The following is an 18448-nucleotide window of genomic DNA, read 5'->3' as shown; positions in this document are numbered from 1 at the left end:
CTGGAAACTTTGTTGCCACATAACAACAACAAAGAAAAACACTGACCTGGTTCAAATAATTTCCATTCTCAAAGAAAAATGACAAGAACATTTTCTTTACATCAAAATAAAATTAAAATGAAAAATACAAAGTGCCTGCCATAATTTTTCATTAAAATTATATTTAAAATGGGAAAGAATCACACCGATATCCCTCACCACCATAAAAAGCACACGTGTTTGTCTGCTGCTCAGTTAAGCTAAGTATGCCAGCAGACACAGGGCAGAAACCTCCAAGCCCCGCTGCTCGGCATGCTGATCCACACATCCCCCAGCAGGGAGCAGTGTGTGTGCACCACAGGCCCCTCTCCCAACTCTCAGAGAGAGGCGCATCATCTGTAGACAGGCGCAGTCCTGTCCTGCCTCATCATCTCAGAGACTGCTTCGATTCCTCCCACAACTCGGATCTTTCAACTGACAAGAGAGTGCTGCTGTTATGCCACGGTGATGGACACTTTAAAAGTTCTAGGTATTAAAAAGTTGTATTTGTTTAACACACCCTCAGGGCCTGCAAAAGACACAACTCTACTGGTACAGACACATATGGTCATTTCCCAAGGATTTAACTTTTATCCCTCCTCTTCAGGATCCTAAAGAAACCCTCAGTGTACCCAAATGAGATGCAATAAGACTAAGCTAAACCTGTCCTCCAGCTATCATGTTTAAAGGATTATCCTGGCATGAATTTCCTCACAATTAGCATTTTTTGTCAGAGCACCATTCAGAAAAATACCAATTTATGGAGCTTGTCCACTAACAATAAGCAAAATGTTTTGTTTTGTTTTAATAAAATAAAGCAGCAAAAGCTTATATCCCAAAATGGTACTAAAGACCTGATTTTTTCCCCAAAATATATATCCTTAACACTCGGCCACTCCTCCAGCTAACCACAACCTGCAGTATCTTTGCTTCTTTGGCATTTTTCACCCATGGCACTCCCTAATACTTAAAATTGTAAACATACTACATATGTACATATGCTATATAATTTAATAAGTAAATGACATATATAATAAAAATTATATATATAATTTAGTAATTATGATTCTTTTTCATTCATATTGTAAAATCAAGAAGATATTTGGCCATATTTGACCACATGCATTTTAAAAAATAAATTCTCCAGAGGTGAGCAAGTTTTCTTCCAACAGTTAAGCAAAGAGAAGATATGACTTGTGTATTTTAGTAAAACTTAAAAACTGATGAGAACAAAGTACAATGGAGAAACAAAGTATCAATATTATAGTGATTATAAACAGTAACAATAACCAGTGAACAGGTAAGTGCTTTCTATAAGCCAAGCAGTGTTCTTTACATTTTTAATGTCATTTAATCCTTAAAACAACACTAAGATATAGGTACATTATTATTCCCATTCTACAACTGGAGACTAAAGCACTCTAATATTAAGGAACTTGCCCAAGATCATACTGTTAATAAGAAGTAAAGACAGGATTCAAGGCCAAGCAGTACAACTGTAGAATCTGTTCTATGAAAATACTACATAGTAGTATTTATACTTTCTCATTATATAAAACATATATCATAATTACATTGCTATTCTTGATAAAGTGACTTCTGCATCTATCCACCTGTCTGTTCATTCATCCATTCATCCATTCATCTTTCTTTAAGGACAAGAAAAGAATACTTACTGTCACTAGGAGTACCCTGTTCTAATAAAAATTGCTGTCCTTCACTCCACTGCCTCTCCAAAAGCTGTTCTATGCTGGCTGCCACTGGAGGCAGATTTTCCAAACTGCTGTTGCTTGGTTGATCATAGCGAATCTGTAAACTGCTTACAGGGGATCTGTTGAAAACATTTATTCTCAGGTTAAGCAGAAGGAGAACCCTTTGAAGGAGAGCGCATTCACGGTTCTCACCTTATGCCGACTCTTTTCCTATACAAGTTTTGTAACACCAGTCTGCCTGTGTTAGAAGAATTACAAAACCATAATCTTACCCTAAAATTTAGTAATTATCATTCTTCCTCCTCAAATTATAAAATCAAGGGAATAGCTGGCCATACTCGATAATTAAAAACCACTGGAAAATATAAACAAATCACCAATAATCTCTGAAATAGGCTGTGAAAGAACTTGATATAGCTTTATAAGACAAAAAGGAGAAAGACAAGTTTAGAAAGACTTTAAAATAATTAGCTAGAAAAGAGTTCCACCATTCTGCTTTAATATGCAAAATATATCAGAATAACACTGTACAATTATAATAATGTAGAAGGCATTTTAAGTTACAACCAATAAAATCTCAAATATCAGTGAAAAGTAATTTTTAATAATTTTGAAGGATCATTTTGTTATAAATTCAAAAATACTTATTTTCAGTATTAAGAAACATTATCAAGACCAAAGCAATTTTCTATTTGAGCCCTTTACACGAATCTTTCTAAACTGTCTTAGATCTGTACTTCAAATGAAAATGACTTAATCAACTCTTCCAAAACAAATAATACTTATATTAAGAGGAACTTGTTATGTTCTCTTAACTACTTTTTGTTTTAAATTAGTAAATGTGGCCATTTCTGGTCTCCAGCCTCCATACTAACATAATACGTTAGTAAAGGGCCTTCGAGTTTCCAAAGTGTTTCCACATAATTATTTCATATGATCTTCACAACCACCTAGTGAGAAGTCAAAACCTGGCTTATTGGCTCCATTTCTATATGGGGAAACAAGATGGGGCTTTAGTGACTTGTCCAAAGACACAGTGCTGGTAAACAACAGAGTGGGGCTACAACTCAGGTCTTCTAACAAACCTCTAGTGTTTTACCACTGCCTTAATACGCTTCTCTATAAAAATGTCTTTAAATAAGAAGTTAAACAAAGGAGGCTTTTTATTCCACAGGTAAACACCACGTGCTACATACAGTTGGTCATCCCTCTCCAAAGAGTACATTACACCAGGATAATTTAGGTTATGACATTTCAGGCTGAGTTTTAAAGGGCAATATAAACTTGGAAATACATGCTAAAAATAATTTAGTACCATTTATTGTGTTAAATCCATTTAGCTAATGAAAAACAAAGAACTACACTAAGCAAAAGAGCACTAACGAATCTTGAATAATTTCTGGGTAGCTGGTACAATATTTTAAGTTTAAAGGGGGAATACAGAAATGCTTCCTCACTAAACACATGAGCAAAAATCCATTAACTTTCTTCTTTGCAAAGAAGACTAAAACAGTACAGAAGTAATCACAACATAAAACTACAGATTAGTAAGTCAGATGATGCTATCCTTGTGTACTTCAGATTCCAAGTTTCAAAAGAAGGAAGATTTAATTTTCTGTAGAGTTCAATTAGGGAAAACAATACTACTTTTAGTTCATCTAGGAATTATATAGGAAAAAGGTACTACTAGATGTACCAATAGAAAATAGCAAAATTAGAGGTTACTGGACTAATCTCTCTAATGATAAAGATATTCCTTAATAGACATTCCCCAAATATATCAGCAACACAGCAACACTGACATTCATAGTAGTCATCACATAAAAAATTTAATTTTTAATAGAATTTTTTAATTCCAATAGTTGAAAATTTAAATTTTCTGTAGTTGAAAAAAGACTCTAGAATGGGCTTTTTCCCCCTTCTGTTCTCCATTCTTACCCAGTCTAATACGGAGCTTGAGGCAGAGTTTACAAAATGAGAGAACAGAGAAAACAAACGAAAAGAAGGTGTAGAAGTTGCAAGTAGAATAAAATTAATAACAAGACAGCCATAGCCTAAAGTTCCATTGTTGTCTATTAACTGGAAGTTTCTATTAAACTTCCTCCTACTGTTCTCCCTACTGAGAATAGAAGACTTGGGGCACTGAGATTGTGCTCAGAGAAATCCAACCCTTTCAGCATAACTCTGGTTAAGAGTGTCCTGCTAACAAGAAGAACCTCACATACATCATATATTAATAAATGGTATCTGAATTCTTTCATATAATACCTAAGGTAATTTCACAGAACAAAATAACACATTTGCTATACTCTGATTCAAACAATTTTTTTTAACTTTTTTTTTTTTTTTGTGAGGAAGATCAGCCCTGAGCTAACATCCATGCTAATCCTCCTCTTTTTGCTGAGGAAGACTGGCTCTGAGCTAACATCTATTGCCAATCCTCCTCCTTTTTTTTTCCCCAAAGCCCCAGTAGATAGTTGTATGTCACAGTTGCACATCCTTCTAGTTGCTGTATGTGAGATGTGGCCTCAGCATGGCCAGAGAAGCGGTGCGTCGGTGCGCGCCCGGGATCTGAACCCAGGCCGCCAGTAGCAGAGTGTGCGCACTTAACCGCTAAGCCACAGGGCCAGCCCTGATTCAAACAATTTTAAGAACTAGACGGATTTCAGAGATGAGTCACAAGAACTCCATTTATTAAATCAGGAAGTAGAGACTAAAGGGTTAAGTGCATTGCCCACAAGGCTAAAACTGGAACCCAAAGTTGAAAACCTTGAGTCTGTAGCTTTAATAGATTTTAAGCCTATTTTATGACCAAAAAGAATTACCCAAATTAATGCATTAACAGTACCAGCAGCTAAGTATACAAGTGACAAAAAAAAAAAAAAACAAGAGTTCAGATTGATTGGAAATCTAAGAAAAGGTATGTCTTTTAAAAAGCTTAGAAATCTAACCATGTGTTTAAATATTCAAATTAATTTAGAATCATTTTTCTTGACTGTCCAGACATGCTTCTTATCTACAGAATGCTTTTATAGCCTCACAAATGTACACTCTGCTGATACGAGATAAAGAAGTTTCCAAATCTCAGAATGTTTCCTTTCCCTATACTTTGCAGTGTAAATAGCGCTTACCGTGGTGAGAGACTTCCTCGGGGTGAGCTTCCTCTGCCAACAAGGCTTCGGCTATTGTCTCCAAGATCTTGATCTGCAGTGTAAATATTTCATAGCTGATAAAGTGACTCTCACTAGATAAGAGGTTTTAAGCTCTTGCCCTGATTTTTCCTAAAACATACATAAAACCTTTGCCACTATCTTTGCAGTTACTATGAAAGCAGAAGATCTAGTACCTTGCTAGTTTAGAATTGCTGAAGTGTGGCATGTAAGGCGTTGTCCCTACACGTTTTTGTGGGTGTAGAAGGCCATGGATTACGTTCCGTTCTTTCATTCCTTTCAATTTTACAGCACAGAAGCGTGGTTTGCATTTGCAGTACCCTCCCCTCAGCCACTTTTAATTTCTACGGTTAAAGTAATGAATCACAGCTGTGGACAGCTAATCTGTATGCTTATCACAGCAAATCCTCATGCTTTGTATTTTTTAACACTTTGCATCCCAAGACAAGTCATAAAATACATAATGTATTACATACAGCCACACACCAAGACTAAAATTATATAGATGACATGGATTCTCACACCAAGAATAAAGTTACATATAACACTAAATATCCAAATTAACAAAAACAAGTAGGAATACATAATTCTGTATTTAAAAGGAAAAAAAATTAATTTCTTCAAAACACCCCATAGGTAACACTGAATATCTCTGCTTGAAAAGTATCTTGTATTTCCCCTAAGTTAAATCACCCTATCTGGCCTCTTTCAAGGTTGTCCTCTCCTTATTCTGAGTCAGGTAACCTCTGACCCTTAAAGGGTAAAGACATGACTGATCCATTCTTGGTGAACTGCTAAACCCATTCCCTTCCCCCAAACAGGCATGACTACTTGGACATGTCAACAAATCCTTAAGGATGGAATGAAACAAAGCAAATCCAGTGGCTCATTAAAACAGTACAAGAGGCAAATGCTACAAAATGTCAACTGGTAAAAATTCACAGGATTACTAAACACTGTAGAAATTCTCTAACAGGATTTTTTTTAACCAAGTTTGTGTAATGCAATTTCATGAATTATGCAAATAAAGGTTTAGGCTATTCACAGAAAAGCCCAGTGTTATGTTACTTTCATTGCAGAGAACTGAGAACTGAACACATCAATCACAAAAGTCACAGGAGACATTGTTGCATTCCTGCCTGCTGATGGCTCTGCTTAAACATTTACATTTCAGACAGTAAAAAAAGCACAGCACTATTCTGCAGCACAGCACACTATTTACTTCCAACTGTGATTCTTTGGGTTAAAAAATAAAGGTACAATCCTATACTAACCACACCTTTAGACTTTTCAAATAAAATGAGCCAATGGGTGGGTGGGGGGGATTACATTACGGGAGGGAAATAGAATTTTAGAGTTTAAAAATTCTTGAAAACTTACCTGTTTGATTGTTTTCAGACTGAGCTATAAGAGCTGCCATTGATGAATTTGGATTTAATCTATTGCCATACATATGAGATGGTACCTGACTAAGAGAAGATCCAGACAGGGTATTTGCCTAAATGAAAAGAATTACAAAGATACATGAATTATATTTGAAAGTATCTTAATACCTTTTCTCCTAATAGAATCTAGTAATTATTTTCTCCAACCTAACAATATAAGCAAAAATTTCTGACTTTCTGAAGAGCAAATTTCATTCTTTCTTGTTTTACGATGGCAACATTTCAACGTTTGAAAAGTTACATAACTCCAAAAAATTTTTTAAAGGATTGGCACATTCAAAGTTCATACTCCTGCTTTAATTTCAAAGTATCTAGTCGATACCAAAACCCAGTGGCATGGTAACCTTGTGAACATATGACTATTTAATCATATTAAACCATTTACAAAATAAGGCAGGTAGACAACAGATGTCTAACAAATGCTTTAGTCTTACATCACAGGCTTGCTAAGGAGGTCAAAAGGTCCAACTTCTACTTTTAGTATTTTAACTATACAGAGCCATATTTCCATTGCTTAGCTGTCATTAGTAAAACCTGCACACTATTTTGTTACTTCCTATTTTGAGAGACTTGGAAGCCTGCTGCTTTTTCTGTTTTGTTTTGTTTTTATTTTAAAAGAAAGCAAACAGGCATCACAAGTATGTTTTCTATACAATGCAGGGCTCAACGAATCACAGCTTTGCCTTGACCCCATATAAGGCACTGTCTTTTTGGCAGGAAGCCAGCTCTACTAACTGAAGAGCTGGTCCAAAGTTTGTAATTCATTCATGTTGCTAACCACAATTCTGAAGGCCTCTACTGGGACTTGTGCCAAACAAGCGAAAATGAACCCTTAAACAGATGAAGCTAAGGAGGCTAGCCAAAGTCTTGCGTAATCCAATGTAATAAAAACGCCTTCTTTGATGGGAATACTTTCTCCCACTTTCCAAGAATATCATAACCTTAAAATGTGGCATTTTAGAAGCAAATCTTTTGTACACAAAATACCGTTACTCACAGAAGGCTATTACTAGCCTGAAATAGCAATTTAACAGAACCACAAATTTTAAAGTGGACTTCTTACTCTTCTTCATAAATGAAATCAAACTTAAGCTTTTATAAAATGAAATCATGTATAGTTATTTCAGAACAAAATTCTGGAAAATAATTTCAAAGAATTGAATCACTTCTAATATAAAGAAGCTGAATAACAGCAGAACAAAAGATGTGGGACATTTTGACATGTATAACTGCACACAAGAGACTAAGACGACATAGTAGTTATAACAAGCAAAATATTACAGAGAATAAACTGTGCTTCTGGAAAGACTCAGACACTGACATTATGTTTGGCCTCTAGCCAACTTATTAAGCATGAAAATTGGACTTCACAATTCACAGAAATAGTCTCTGTGATGTAGAATCCTGCCCTTGCTTTCCATTGTTTCAAAGGGTATATTTCATAGTTCATACTTTAATGTCTAAGTTCAATCGGTCAATTTGTGAGTTTCACTTTTTCCTCTCATTAACGATATGTATACAAAGTCAATAAGCTTGTACTATAAAGTCCTGTTTAACAATCAATTAGCCCTCAGTAAAAGGTAAGCCATAATTTTAACCTAAAGATCATACTAAACATTTACCATGTATTTAGTAGTACAGCATACATAAAATACACAATTCATCAACAGAAATACAATAAGATATTTTTACCTCTCCAGAAGTCAACTACTTGGTAATCTTGGCTACTCATAAAATAACTTATAACAAGAAAAATCCAAACAGAAAACAGAAAGACCAGATGTGATAATCCCATGTATTAAAATCGCAGGCACCTTATACTTAATACTTAAAAATGCCCTTCGCAGAGCCAATTTACTCTTACTCTAGATATAATTCTAGAAAGATCAACTAAGCATATAACAGATTAGAAGTGGAAAATTAATTAGAAAGAGGAAGAAAAAGTAATATCTTGAGACATTTTGTTGGCAGCAAGAAGTAACAGCTGACAGCAAGAGAGGAGAGAAAAATACGAGCACGAGTGAGAGCATACTCCAGAGTGCTGGTGGGGTGGGGTGGTGCTCCAAGAACACGGACATCTAGACGCCTTGGCATCTGCATCTTCGCTTTTTGACACTCCTTTTTCATGGAGTCATCTATTGGCTGAATCATAACTAATATTATACCAGTTGGACTACTTCTTAAGTTCCAGTAATCAGCTTTATGAGCTGCCTTAGTCTCTTGATAAGAATCAAAAGATCCTACTCTAATCAGAAATGCACTTTTTTCAGGAAGGGATCCTTCTGCCAAGGGCTTTATATTTATCCTTATTAGCTTCAAATTTCTTGATGCAGTCTCCAAATTGTCTTAGTTTCCCTATCACACATTAGGCCCACTATACTAAAAGATCAAAATGCAAAGCAGTACAGAATAATAACTGATTCACATGACTATCACCAGGAAGAGAATAAATTATCTTCAGCAGGCAGGAAAGTATATATTTTACAAAGATGGCAGGCAAAAGTAAAATAAATAATAAAATAAGATGAGAATGCATTCTTCATTATCCTGAATGACTGATTTCCCAAATTTTCTGAAGGGGTAAATTATCTGAGAGTTGCTTGTCTTTTAAAAATTATTGCATTTATCTAAACAAGAAATTTTCAAAAGAGATTAAAAACAAGTTATTCATTTTACCAGGTAGGGTTTTGTGGTATACTGAAACATCTAAACCATTCTACATTAAAACTCAAGTCACTAACATAATCTTAAGTGGGTAACATGAGTTACCAAGCACTCCACAAATGTCTGACACTGCCTAGCCAATACTTCTGAAATGATGTTTAGAATGGTTAATGCTGGGAACCCCCGATAACTCTGTGGGCACCTTAGGGCCAAGAACGCCCCCAACATTTTAGTGAAAAGATCCCACAACTCAGTAGCAAGGAAGAAGGATAAATGAGAGAGCGGGGATAAGAAAGACAACTTACTGAGAAGAGTACACACATAATATCTGGCATTTTGTAGACTCAAAAACCTTTGTTGTCATTAATAAGCGAAAGCACTAAGATTTAGAGGGATGGAAGGAAGTTCACGTGAACCTAAAGAAACAGTGGTTACGAAACATAAGGGGCACTGAAAGCTTTTATATAAAAGAAATCTGGAACAAGGAATAAAGGAAACAATATACACACAGTTCTCCGCAGCATCGTTTGGGCATGGATTTTAAAAAGTACATTGAAAGCAAATTACTAACGTACCATGTTTCAGAATACCTGGTATAAAGACGGGCAATTCTTTCAGGAGAGAAGTACCTACCTTATGACATTTCAATTTTATCTGGCCCAGGTAAAGAGAATAGCTATTGTAGACAGACATCCTCCTTGAGTCTATTGGCACTACAAGAATATGAGTTGTTAACACTGGGGAGACTGAGTGAAGGGTATCCACGATATACGTGAACTGTGTACTGTTTTTGCAACTTTTCTATACATCTAAAATTATTTCAAAATACGACGTTAAAGCCAAAAAGAATATGATTACAAAACAAACGGGTTACTTGGCTTTTTAGTGTCCCACTGAAATCAAGTCATCTACTCAAAATGTGAAAATAGATGTTAGATTAGATCAAGATGAAAATATTTTATAAAATTATAAGTTCATATGGCCACAATAAACTTCTGCTTTAACTTCCAATATATGATATCTTAGAGAGGTTTCCTTGTTCTCTCCCCAATACTAATAATTGAAAGGAACCATTTCCACTCAAGATGTTATATTACGCTTATTCTAACACTCTAATAAAAGCCTCATTAAGAGAATATAATTATTTTACAAGATGGATCCAAAGACCAGCAGAGTAAGAATAAATTGGGGCCGGCCCCGTGGCTTAGCAGTTAAGTGCTCGCGCTCCGCTGCTGGCGGCCCGGGTTCGGATCCTGGGTGCGCACTGACGCACCGCTTCTCCGGCCATGCTGAGGCCGCGTCCCACGTACAGCAACTAGAATGATGTGCAGCTATGACATACAACTATCTACTGGGGCTTTGGGGGAAAAAACAAATAAATAAATAAAATTATAAAAAAAAAAGAATAAATTGAATAATTATTGAGATCAATCTAACTCGCTTTGAAACAAAATATGTTTAGGACCCCAAGTCAAAGAATATCCTTAGCAAATTAAGAATTTTAACTTATTTTGTTAAACATCTAGAAAGATATGCAAGTTTCTACCAAGGCAGTATTCAAACTCAAAACAAATCAAAGAAATTCAGTGTTTCCTAAGTAGACTGACACACCATATTAAAATATTAATAAGATTAAAATTATATTTCAGCTTGAAATTTCTCCTGTTGTTAATAGTTCACCTCTTACATTTCAAATGTCTGCTTATGACCACAGAGAAGTTTTAAAAGAGCTCTGGTTGTGCAGTAAAGTAACTCTACCAAATTCCTAGGCACTTGGCTCATCCTAAAATAGTTAGCTGTGGGGGGAAAAAAGTCAGGCTAAGACTACTCAATTATCTGAATATGGGACTTAAAAGTGGGTATTGTTTTGGTAGATTTTTTTCTCTCTAATGTTGGTCAAGGCAGAATAATAAAGAAAAAAACTAGGTTTGAAAGAATAGTATAAAAATTTCACCTCTGGAAAGTATCATAGCAATACATCATCTAGAAGTGGGTATGCAACTTCATACTTCAATCATACAGGAAGAGGTTATAGAAGCATTTTTTAAATGCACAATTAACCTGTCAATAAACATTAAAGTCAAATGATTCAAACAAGCTCTAAAACACAGTAGCTGCTTCTTCAAGCTTTCCAACCCTGACGCGATTTAAAAATACATTCTTCCAAAATCTTGTCAGACTCACTAAACTGAATACCATTTATAAAAAATTCCTATTTCATATATACTCTTAGAAGAAAAAACTTTTTATTATCACTATATCTGCCATAAACCAAGCTGTCTCACCTTGGGTAAGGTACTAAACCTGTCTTCAATTTCTATCTGTAAAAATGGAGATGATAATAGTACCTACCTCATAAAAATAGTGTGAGAAAAACTGAGTTAATATATGTAAAGGGCTCAGAAGAATGCTTGGCACATGGCAAGCACTCACATTTTAGCTTATTTTAAAAATTATTTTCATAAGCTATTATGGTTTCCATCTTTTTACCAATTATATTCTGATATTAACATGGTTATATTTCAAAGATTAAAACATATTTCCCTAAAAAAATTAAACCATATAAATGTCTCATTATGCAATAATATTTTAATCTATATATTCTATAGTAACACAGCAATACTGGAAATATAATGTAAGGATTCAAATATGTTAATGACAATTTATATAATTTTTTCAATTTGCAAACATAATTTGTTTGACTAGAAAAGTTTCCAGGAAAAATTGGAGAACAATGGAAAGTTTCATATATTCTCTAACTCAATTCAAACTTTGCACTATGAAACATATTCTGATAACAGACCCCATTTCTGTGTCAGCTACCACCAGTAAGGCTTTAATACTCAGCGTGTGATGAGAGATGAAACCAAGTGTGAACAAATTTCAGGTCCCATGAGTAGGCTGACTGTTAAAGCTGTCAGGTTCAATTGCATCATTCCACATTATTCAATGCCCCAAACTGCTCCCTAATTGTTAGGAGCTTAACGTATTCAAAACCATTGTTTAGGCTAATGCTGAAATGCCCCACAATTGAGTTTCTATAAAGTAGTGGGAGGGATTAAATTGTAGTTAAACCATCACTGAGCACTCATGATTGGACAACAGGACTGTATAGAATACCTAACCAATTCTAAGCAGGTTTCCTAATTGGTTAATATCTAATGAATGTGATCACCTATCTTTTGGGGAAAAAATTAAGTCCTTATGATTACAGGGGCTATTGAAATAACTTAAGAAATGGAAAAGACCTTAGTCAACACCTGAACCTAAAATGGCTAAAATTACATATATCTATGTTAACATGGAATTGTGAGTTTTAACAGAAAATTTTAATATTGTTTTTAGTAAAGAAAGTGCTTCTGTATAATTTTTCTCACTGGAAATCAGGCTGTTTCTGTAACAGTTGAAATTAATAATGTCCTATAATAACTGTAACATCAGCGTAATAATCACCAATTCCAAAGTACTTATTCTCATTTGAACTTCATAACATACCTGTATAGCAGGTAGGACAGGTATTTCAAGTATTCTATTTTACATATTAAAAAAAACCGAGGCCCACACTAGTGAGTAGCAAAGCTTCTGGAACCCAGGATTTCTGACTCAAATTTCTGCTATTTTGCATTGTGTCACACAAATGGACAAAGTGAAATTCTTAACAATGTTTTTTAAAGAGATACCCCTGGACACAGAGGCACATAATTGGGAAACTCACTTTTATGATCCTGATTAGTAAACTAGAGAGCAGGCTAGGAGCCACACTGCCTTGTTTCAAACTTAGTTCTACCGCTTACATGACACGTGACTTTGTGCAGTTACTTAACCTTTTCATCATCCAATAGTAAGTGACGTTACAATGCACTTATAAAAGCTTATTTTGCTCAGAATGTTAACTTCCTTAAAATTACAAGTCATTGAGTGGTTATGTAGCTCGACCAGGAGAGGCCAGGATGGTGGTCACCCATCTTTTAGCCAGACAGCAGTGATCCTGCTCCAGGTTTCTCCTGGCCTTGGACAAAAGAGCCCTCTATACCATACAGCTCTTTTGCTCTCTTTTCTTTTGATTGTGAATTTGCCCTTCCATCTGTAGGAGGTTCAGAATATATCACCTCAAAATATGCCACTTTGGCATATTGATTATTTTAAATTAAAGATATTTGGGAAACAGCTGGTGAGAAGGACACTTGGACCCTCTTTTGTCCCCCTGAAAGCAGGAGATAAATATCCCATGGGAAAGGTACCCTCCCTGTATCAGAAGGGTAGAAGACATCCTTATCAACAGAGATAGAGAATTTAGGGCCAAGAAGGCTGTATAAACAAAACTTGTTACTTCTTCCCCATTTTACTAACCCAAGCCCAAACATGTTTGTCTTGCCAATTTTTCACAAATTTATTGTTTCCTTATCTAAAAGGTATAAAAGTTTCCTGCTTTGGTCACCTCTTTGAGTCTCATATCTTTGTGGGGTTCCCATATACACGTACAAAATTAAATTTGTTTTTCTCTGGTTTAAAAAAAAAAAATTACAAGTCATTATGAAATTATTTTAAATAGATGAAACTTTGATTCTGACCAATCAAGTCAGAGATCGTCTGACATCAGATGAATTTCTCTGGGAAATTGAACCATTTTCTCAAACAGAATAAAAGTGTTATATCAGACATCATCTGAAAGGAAATCAAGGACCACACCTAAGACAAGTCACCAACACACACACACACCAAAGTTATGATACTGGAAAACAAAATACTGAAAGCTGATTGAAGTACAACTCTCACGGAAATCTGCAAAACTTAGTTACTAAACTGTACCTTTAAATACTTAATTATCTGCATTTACTAAATAACACATAAATAAACCTTGGAAGTTCCTTCATTTAAATTATTTTTAAACCTGTATCATTTTTTATAGAAGTAACAGCGTAAACAAGGAACCATGATTATCTACACGAAGACTGTATCCAAAGGCAAAACCCAGAATGCAAGATATATTACAATACAATTATTTTTCATTACATTCAGTCTTAAATTCTTCTATTAAAGTAACCATCCTTCAGACAAAAGCACTAGAACTTTCCTAAAGACAGAACACAATGAATGTAGAACTGGGAAACAGTGGAATTTGAAAGGCGAATTGAAAAATTAATGGCATACCTACAGAAACTAATTTATACCGCTATTCATGATACAGGAGGGCAGAGCACATCATTAAAAAATCACGTGGGTTCTATTGTCCAATAATATTAAGGAACTATAACTGTAACTATATTGCTGATATCTGTGAATGAATAATTACTTTAAAAACAAGTATATCAAATAAAACAAAAGGATTTAACACTGAAGAATATAAAATGGGGTTATCAAACATTTTTTTAAAAGACTTTTTCAAATTAGGGCTGCTAAGCATCAGACCTCCTCCCTGAAATTTTACAAGTTTCTCCTTTTTCTCCCATTAAAGGCACAAATCTATTCTCAGTTTTTAATTTCTATTAGCTCTTCCTGATCTTACCTCCCTGACCACTTTCCAGGGAACAATTCTTAAGACAGCAAATAGGCCAAACAAGAGGCTTGTCTATCTTACTTAAAACCAAGGCCAGAAAGATCAAGAATGACCTCTGGATTTTTATCCTGCTGGCACCAAGCCAGTCACTAAAAATTACTACTTTCATTAAGATTTGGGGGGGAAGAAAGGGAAGCAAAACATCATTCAAATTTAACATTTCTATTCTCTGATTTATATTTTTAAAAATACTTGCTGGTGTGATGGTTTGCTTAATAATTGTAACAAGACTTCTATAATTACATTTTAAATATTGATAATTTTCATTTACCCACTTATACCATTGCTCTCTTCATTTTAAATCCACTACTTATAAAGAAATCCTAAATAAAAGCCTAGGATGTGATTATCTAAGCACAATGAATTGCGTGATTTGAAAACAAACAGGGCCTATGTGAAAGTCAAACAGAAATAAACTTTTGTCATTTTGAAAAGAAGATTCAATTACCAAGCACATCACAATTTTAAGAGTCCTATCTAAACATTCAATTTATTCTAAATATTTTTGTTTCCTTTTCCTTGCACGTTGCCTAGAAAATTCACATTTTGCACATTCAATACCAATACTATTGTCTTAGGCAGCTAAATTGAAGTAGTTCTGCACTCAGTTCAACCGAGAGGTCAACGTGCCTCAGTTGCCTGGAGACTGATGGTTGCTACAGCAGCACTAGATAAACCTGGCTAAATAAGCTTCAGCTTGAAGGCAGAAAGCATTTACTGCTAGACAGAAACATAGATGCAGTTGTCTCAGCATGCAGCGTTTGAGTCTAACTGGATGATCATATTTTTAGAGACCCATCTTACTGAAACACGGAAAGAGGATAAACAGTAAACATTTTAATTGGACTGAATCCTGGATTACTTGCAACTATGATTTCTTTGTTCTTCAGTTGAGTCATATGTTAAGTGGAATTTTCCCTCTAGCTATAAATTTCTCTTCACCACCACTTCCCCCTCCACCTCCCTAATGCCAACCCCCAAACCACAAACATAATGAATGAGAAGAAATGAGATTTTTGCTTAATTCAGCCTGGAATTAACCAGAGAGTAATTAAAACAGACTTTTATAAAGAAAGAAAAGAAAAATGCACATTGAAAATGTTCATGTGAGACTTTGTTCAAGGATATAAAGCTATCAACAGCATATGGTTACACTTAATTGAAAGGGATAAAACTATTTATAAGAGCCATTCTCTCATTTATCCTTTCACCTTCTCTAACTCCAAAACCTGTTATTATGGCTACCTCACCAAGGCCAGTAAAATGTGCTAAAGAAAAACTCTCCTAAACTAGTCAAACTCCCCTTATCCAGGTTGAGAGGTTCACCAAATAGTTAACTTTCATTTTCAAAGATGATAACACCAATCATGCCATTGATTTTCTGTGCTAAACTGTCTGTTGTTTATTCTAATACTTGACCTAATTATCATGGCGATTGTCTGCACTGCACCATTACATACTTGAACAACACTGGACTTTGATCTACAGCTTACAGAAAATACTGAAAAAGAGTATACACATCGTAAAAGCCTGCAGAATGGAAATTATGAACACATACATAAAGTATAAGTTTATAGCAATTTACAAACAACTACTTAACTAGTTGTTTGCAATTAGACATTTGTCACTATTATAATTTTCTCAAAACATTAGGAGACTTACTATAAAGCTTTGGATAAAATGAAAGTAAAATTATAAAGAATTTCAAGTAAAAATATATATACTTTAGGAATTTTCAATTATTACCTTTGGGGAAATGTGGAGATGGGCGAATGGAAGCGAATGGAATGGGTGTGTGTGTGTGTGTGTGTGTGTGTGTGTGTGTGTGTACAGCTTTGCCCATTTACTGTTCTATTTATATAATCCAAGATTATGATTTTTCTGATTTGACTCTTGCTTTTAAAGCATTCCTGTAGACTAGGTCACCTATCAAGTTACAGATCTAAAGTGAAGAAAAGGAATAAATAACACAAAACCACCACAGAGTCACCATTATTTACAATATTTATGAACATTCTTTCTCTCCTACTAGGAGGAAAAACATATAGTACTTAAAGGGATCATTCACTCTTTATCCTATATTCTCCTACACTGGTTTTTAAAAATTTAGATAGCAGATATTCATATATTATTTGTGTGATTTTTAAAAATATAAAAGGAATTTTTAAAACCACAAAAGTCCAAAGTTGGTTCATACTTAAGTCCTACTTTTTAAAAGAAGAATAAAAGCTCCCCCCCAAATTACTATTTTACATCATTAGGACAAAATTAGAAACTCAGAAATTGAAAAGAACTAGTTGGTGCCAAGATATTCCTTTGTCCTCTCTCACGAATATCATGTAAAAGCGTTTAGTATTTCCCCTAATATGTAAATACAAATTGAGATATTTTATAAATTCCTAGAGGAAGCCCTATTTCATTCATTTCTTTCTCCTCCAATAAAACTCATTTTCAAAAATGACAAACCCACCTCCATGTACTCAGAGCACTGTGATAATTTACCTGAGTTGTAGCAACAGTGGGGGGTGCAGATGATGAGGCTGACGGGGAGAGAGCTCCCACTTGTTGCAAATGCCCAGAAGACTGCTGAGGTAAATGAGAACTGGAGACAGGAGTACTAGATCCTGAGCCAGACACTACATTTGGAAATGATACTGCTACATCATTGCTGTTATAAATACCTGCAAGAAAAAAAAAAGTTATTTAAATATTTTATAACTTAGCAGTCAAATGTTACAGACACACAATATTAATCAATAAGTTAGAATACCCATGTTTGCTCCTGATCCCTCCCCCAATGATAAATTTTATTGGTGATGGAAAAAAAAAATTGCCAATAACTAAATTAATAAATACTGACTTTTCACAAGACATTTGTCTAAAAGAACCTAAGTCATTTTTTATATATCAAAAATGGCTTTGTTAATAGGCAGGGAACACGTCAGGAAGTGCTTTGTAAAAATAATAATAAGGGTTTTAGGAGCTCCTGAGAGTAATGAAATGCTCCTGAGAGTAATGAAATGTTCCTTAAATAGGAGAATGAAGCAATTAAGAGTTGCATAAAAATTACCTAGTAAATAAGCCTTTCAAAATGCAGATACTAGGGCCCCAGAACTCATAACTGAGAAGGTCCGAAATGGGAAGAGACTTTGTTTTAGAAAGGTCACCCAGGCTACAATGTAGACAATAAAATGGAACAAAACTAGACTTGAGATTCAGAGACTAATAAAAAGACTGATGACATTGGTGGGACACAGCTATGAGAATGAAGAACACAGGTAGGTTCTAGAGATATTCAGGAGGTGGAATAAACAGAACGTTATGATTGACTGCGTGGGGTGTATGAGTAGGGGTAGGATTAAGAGATGAAGATGACATGGACTACAAGGTGGCGGTAACACTCACTTCAACGAACACAGAAAAAGATGGGAGACTTGAAAGCATTTTCAGTAGCTCCATGGAGGTAAAAGCCAGAAAGAAAGTGGGAAATGAGAGAGTGGAAACAATTCACTCTAGGAAAGTGGATGGGAAAGAGGAAGGAAAGAGACAATAAGCAAAAGTTAAGAGGAAACAAGGAATTACTGAAAACAGGTGTTTTGGTTTTTTTTTAAGGTGGGGATCATGCTCATATGCTGATAACAAAAGAGCCCATAGAGAAGGAGAGGTTCTTTGAAGATAAGGTAAGAGATGGGAATATCAACAAACCAGTGGGATTCTCAACCAGGGGTGACTTTGCTCCACAGAAGACATCTGACAATGTCTGGAGAAAAGTTTTGGTTGTCAAAACCAGGGGGTGCTACTGGCATCTAGAAGGTGGAGGCAAGGATCTGCTAAACATGTTACAATGCAGAAGACAGCTCCTTGCAACCAAGAATTATCTGG

The 18448-nt window shown here is 35.0% G+C and overlaps 1 protein-coding gene across 14 annotated transcripts in view; it reads right to left on the bottom strand.

Moving 5' to 3' along the window:
* Nucleotides 1–18448, bottom strand: part of MLLT10 (MLLT10 histone lysine methyltransferase DOT1L cofactor) — a 269667-nt gene that overhangs the window by 11357 nt on the left and 239862 nt on the right. For all 14 annotated transcript variants that reach the window (XR_009216985.1, XM_058532542.1, XM_058532546.1 and 11 more), the window contains 4 exons: nt 17069–17247; nt 6281–6398; nt 4862–4934; nt 1695–1849 (listed from right to left, as the gene is read on the bottom strand). Coding sequence is in view for 13 of the 14 variants with exons in the window: in XM_058532542.1 (XP_058388525.1) it covers nt 1695–1849; nt 4862–4934; nt 6281–6398; nt 17069–17247 (525 nt within the window). In the remaining variant the exon portion in view is untranslated. The remainder of the gene's footprint in view (nt 1–1694; nt 1850–4861; nt 4935–6280; nt 6399–17068; nt 17248–18448) is intronic.

Source organism: Diceros bicornis, chromosome 36 (assembly GCF_020826845.1).
Source record: "Diceros bicornis minor isolate mBicDic1 chromosome 36, mDicBic1.mat.cur, whole genome shotgun sequence".
NCBI lineage: Eukaryota > Metazoa > Chordata > Mammalia > Perissodactyla > Rhinocerotidae > Diceros > Diceros bicornis.
The sequence above is the reverse complement of the archived record's forward strand: the minus strand, read 5'-3'. Positions and strand labels throughout refer to the sequence as shown.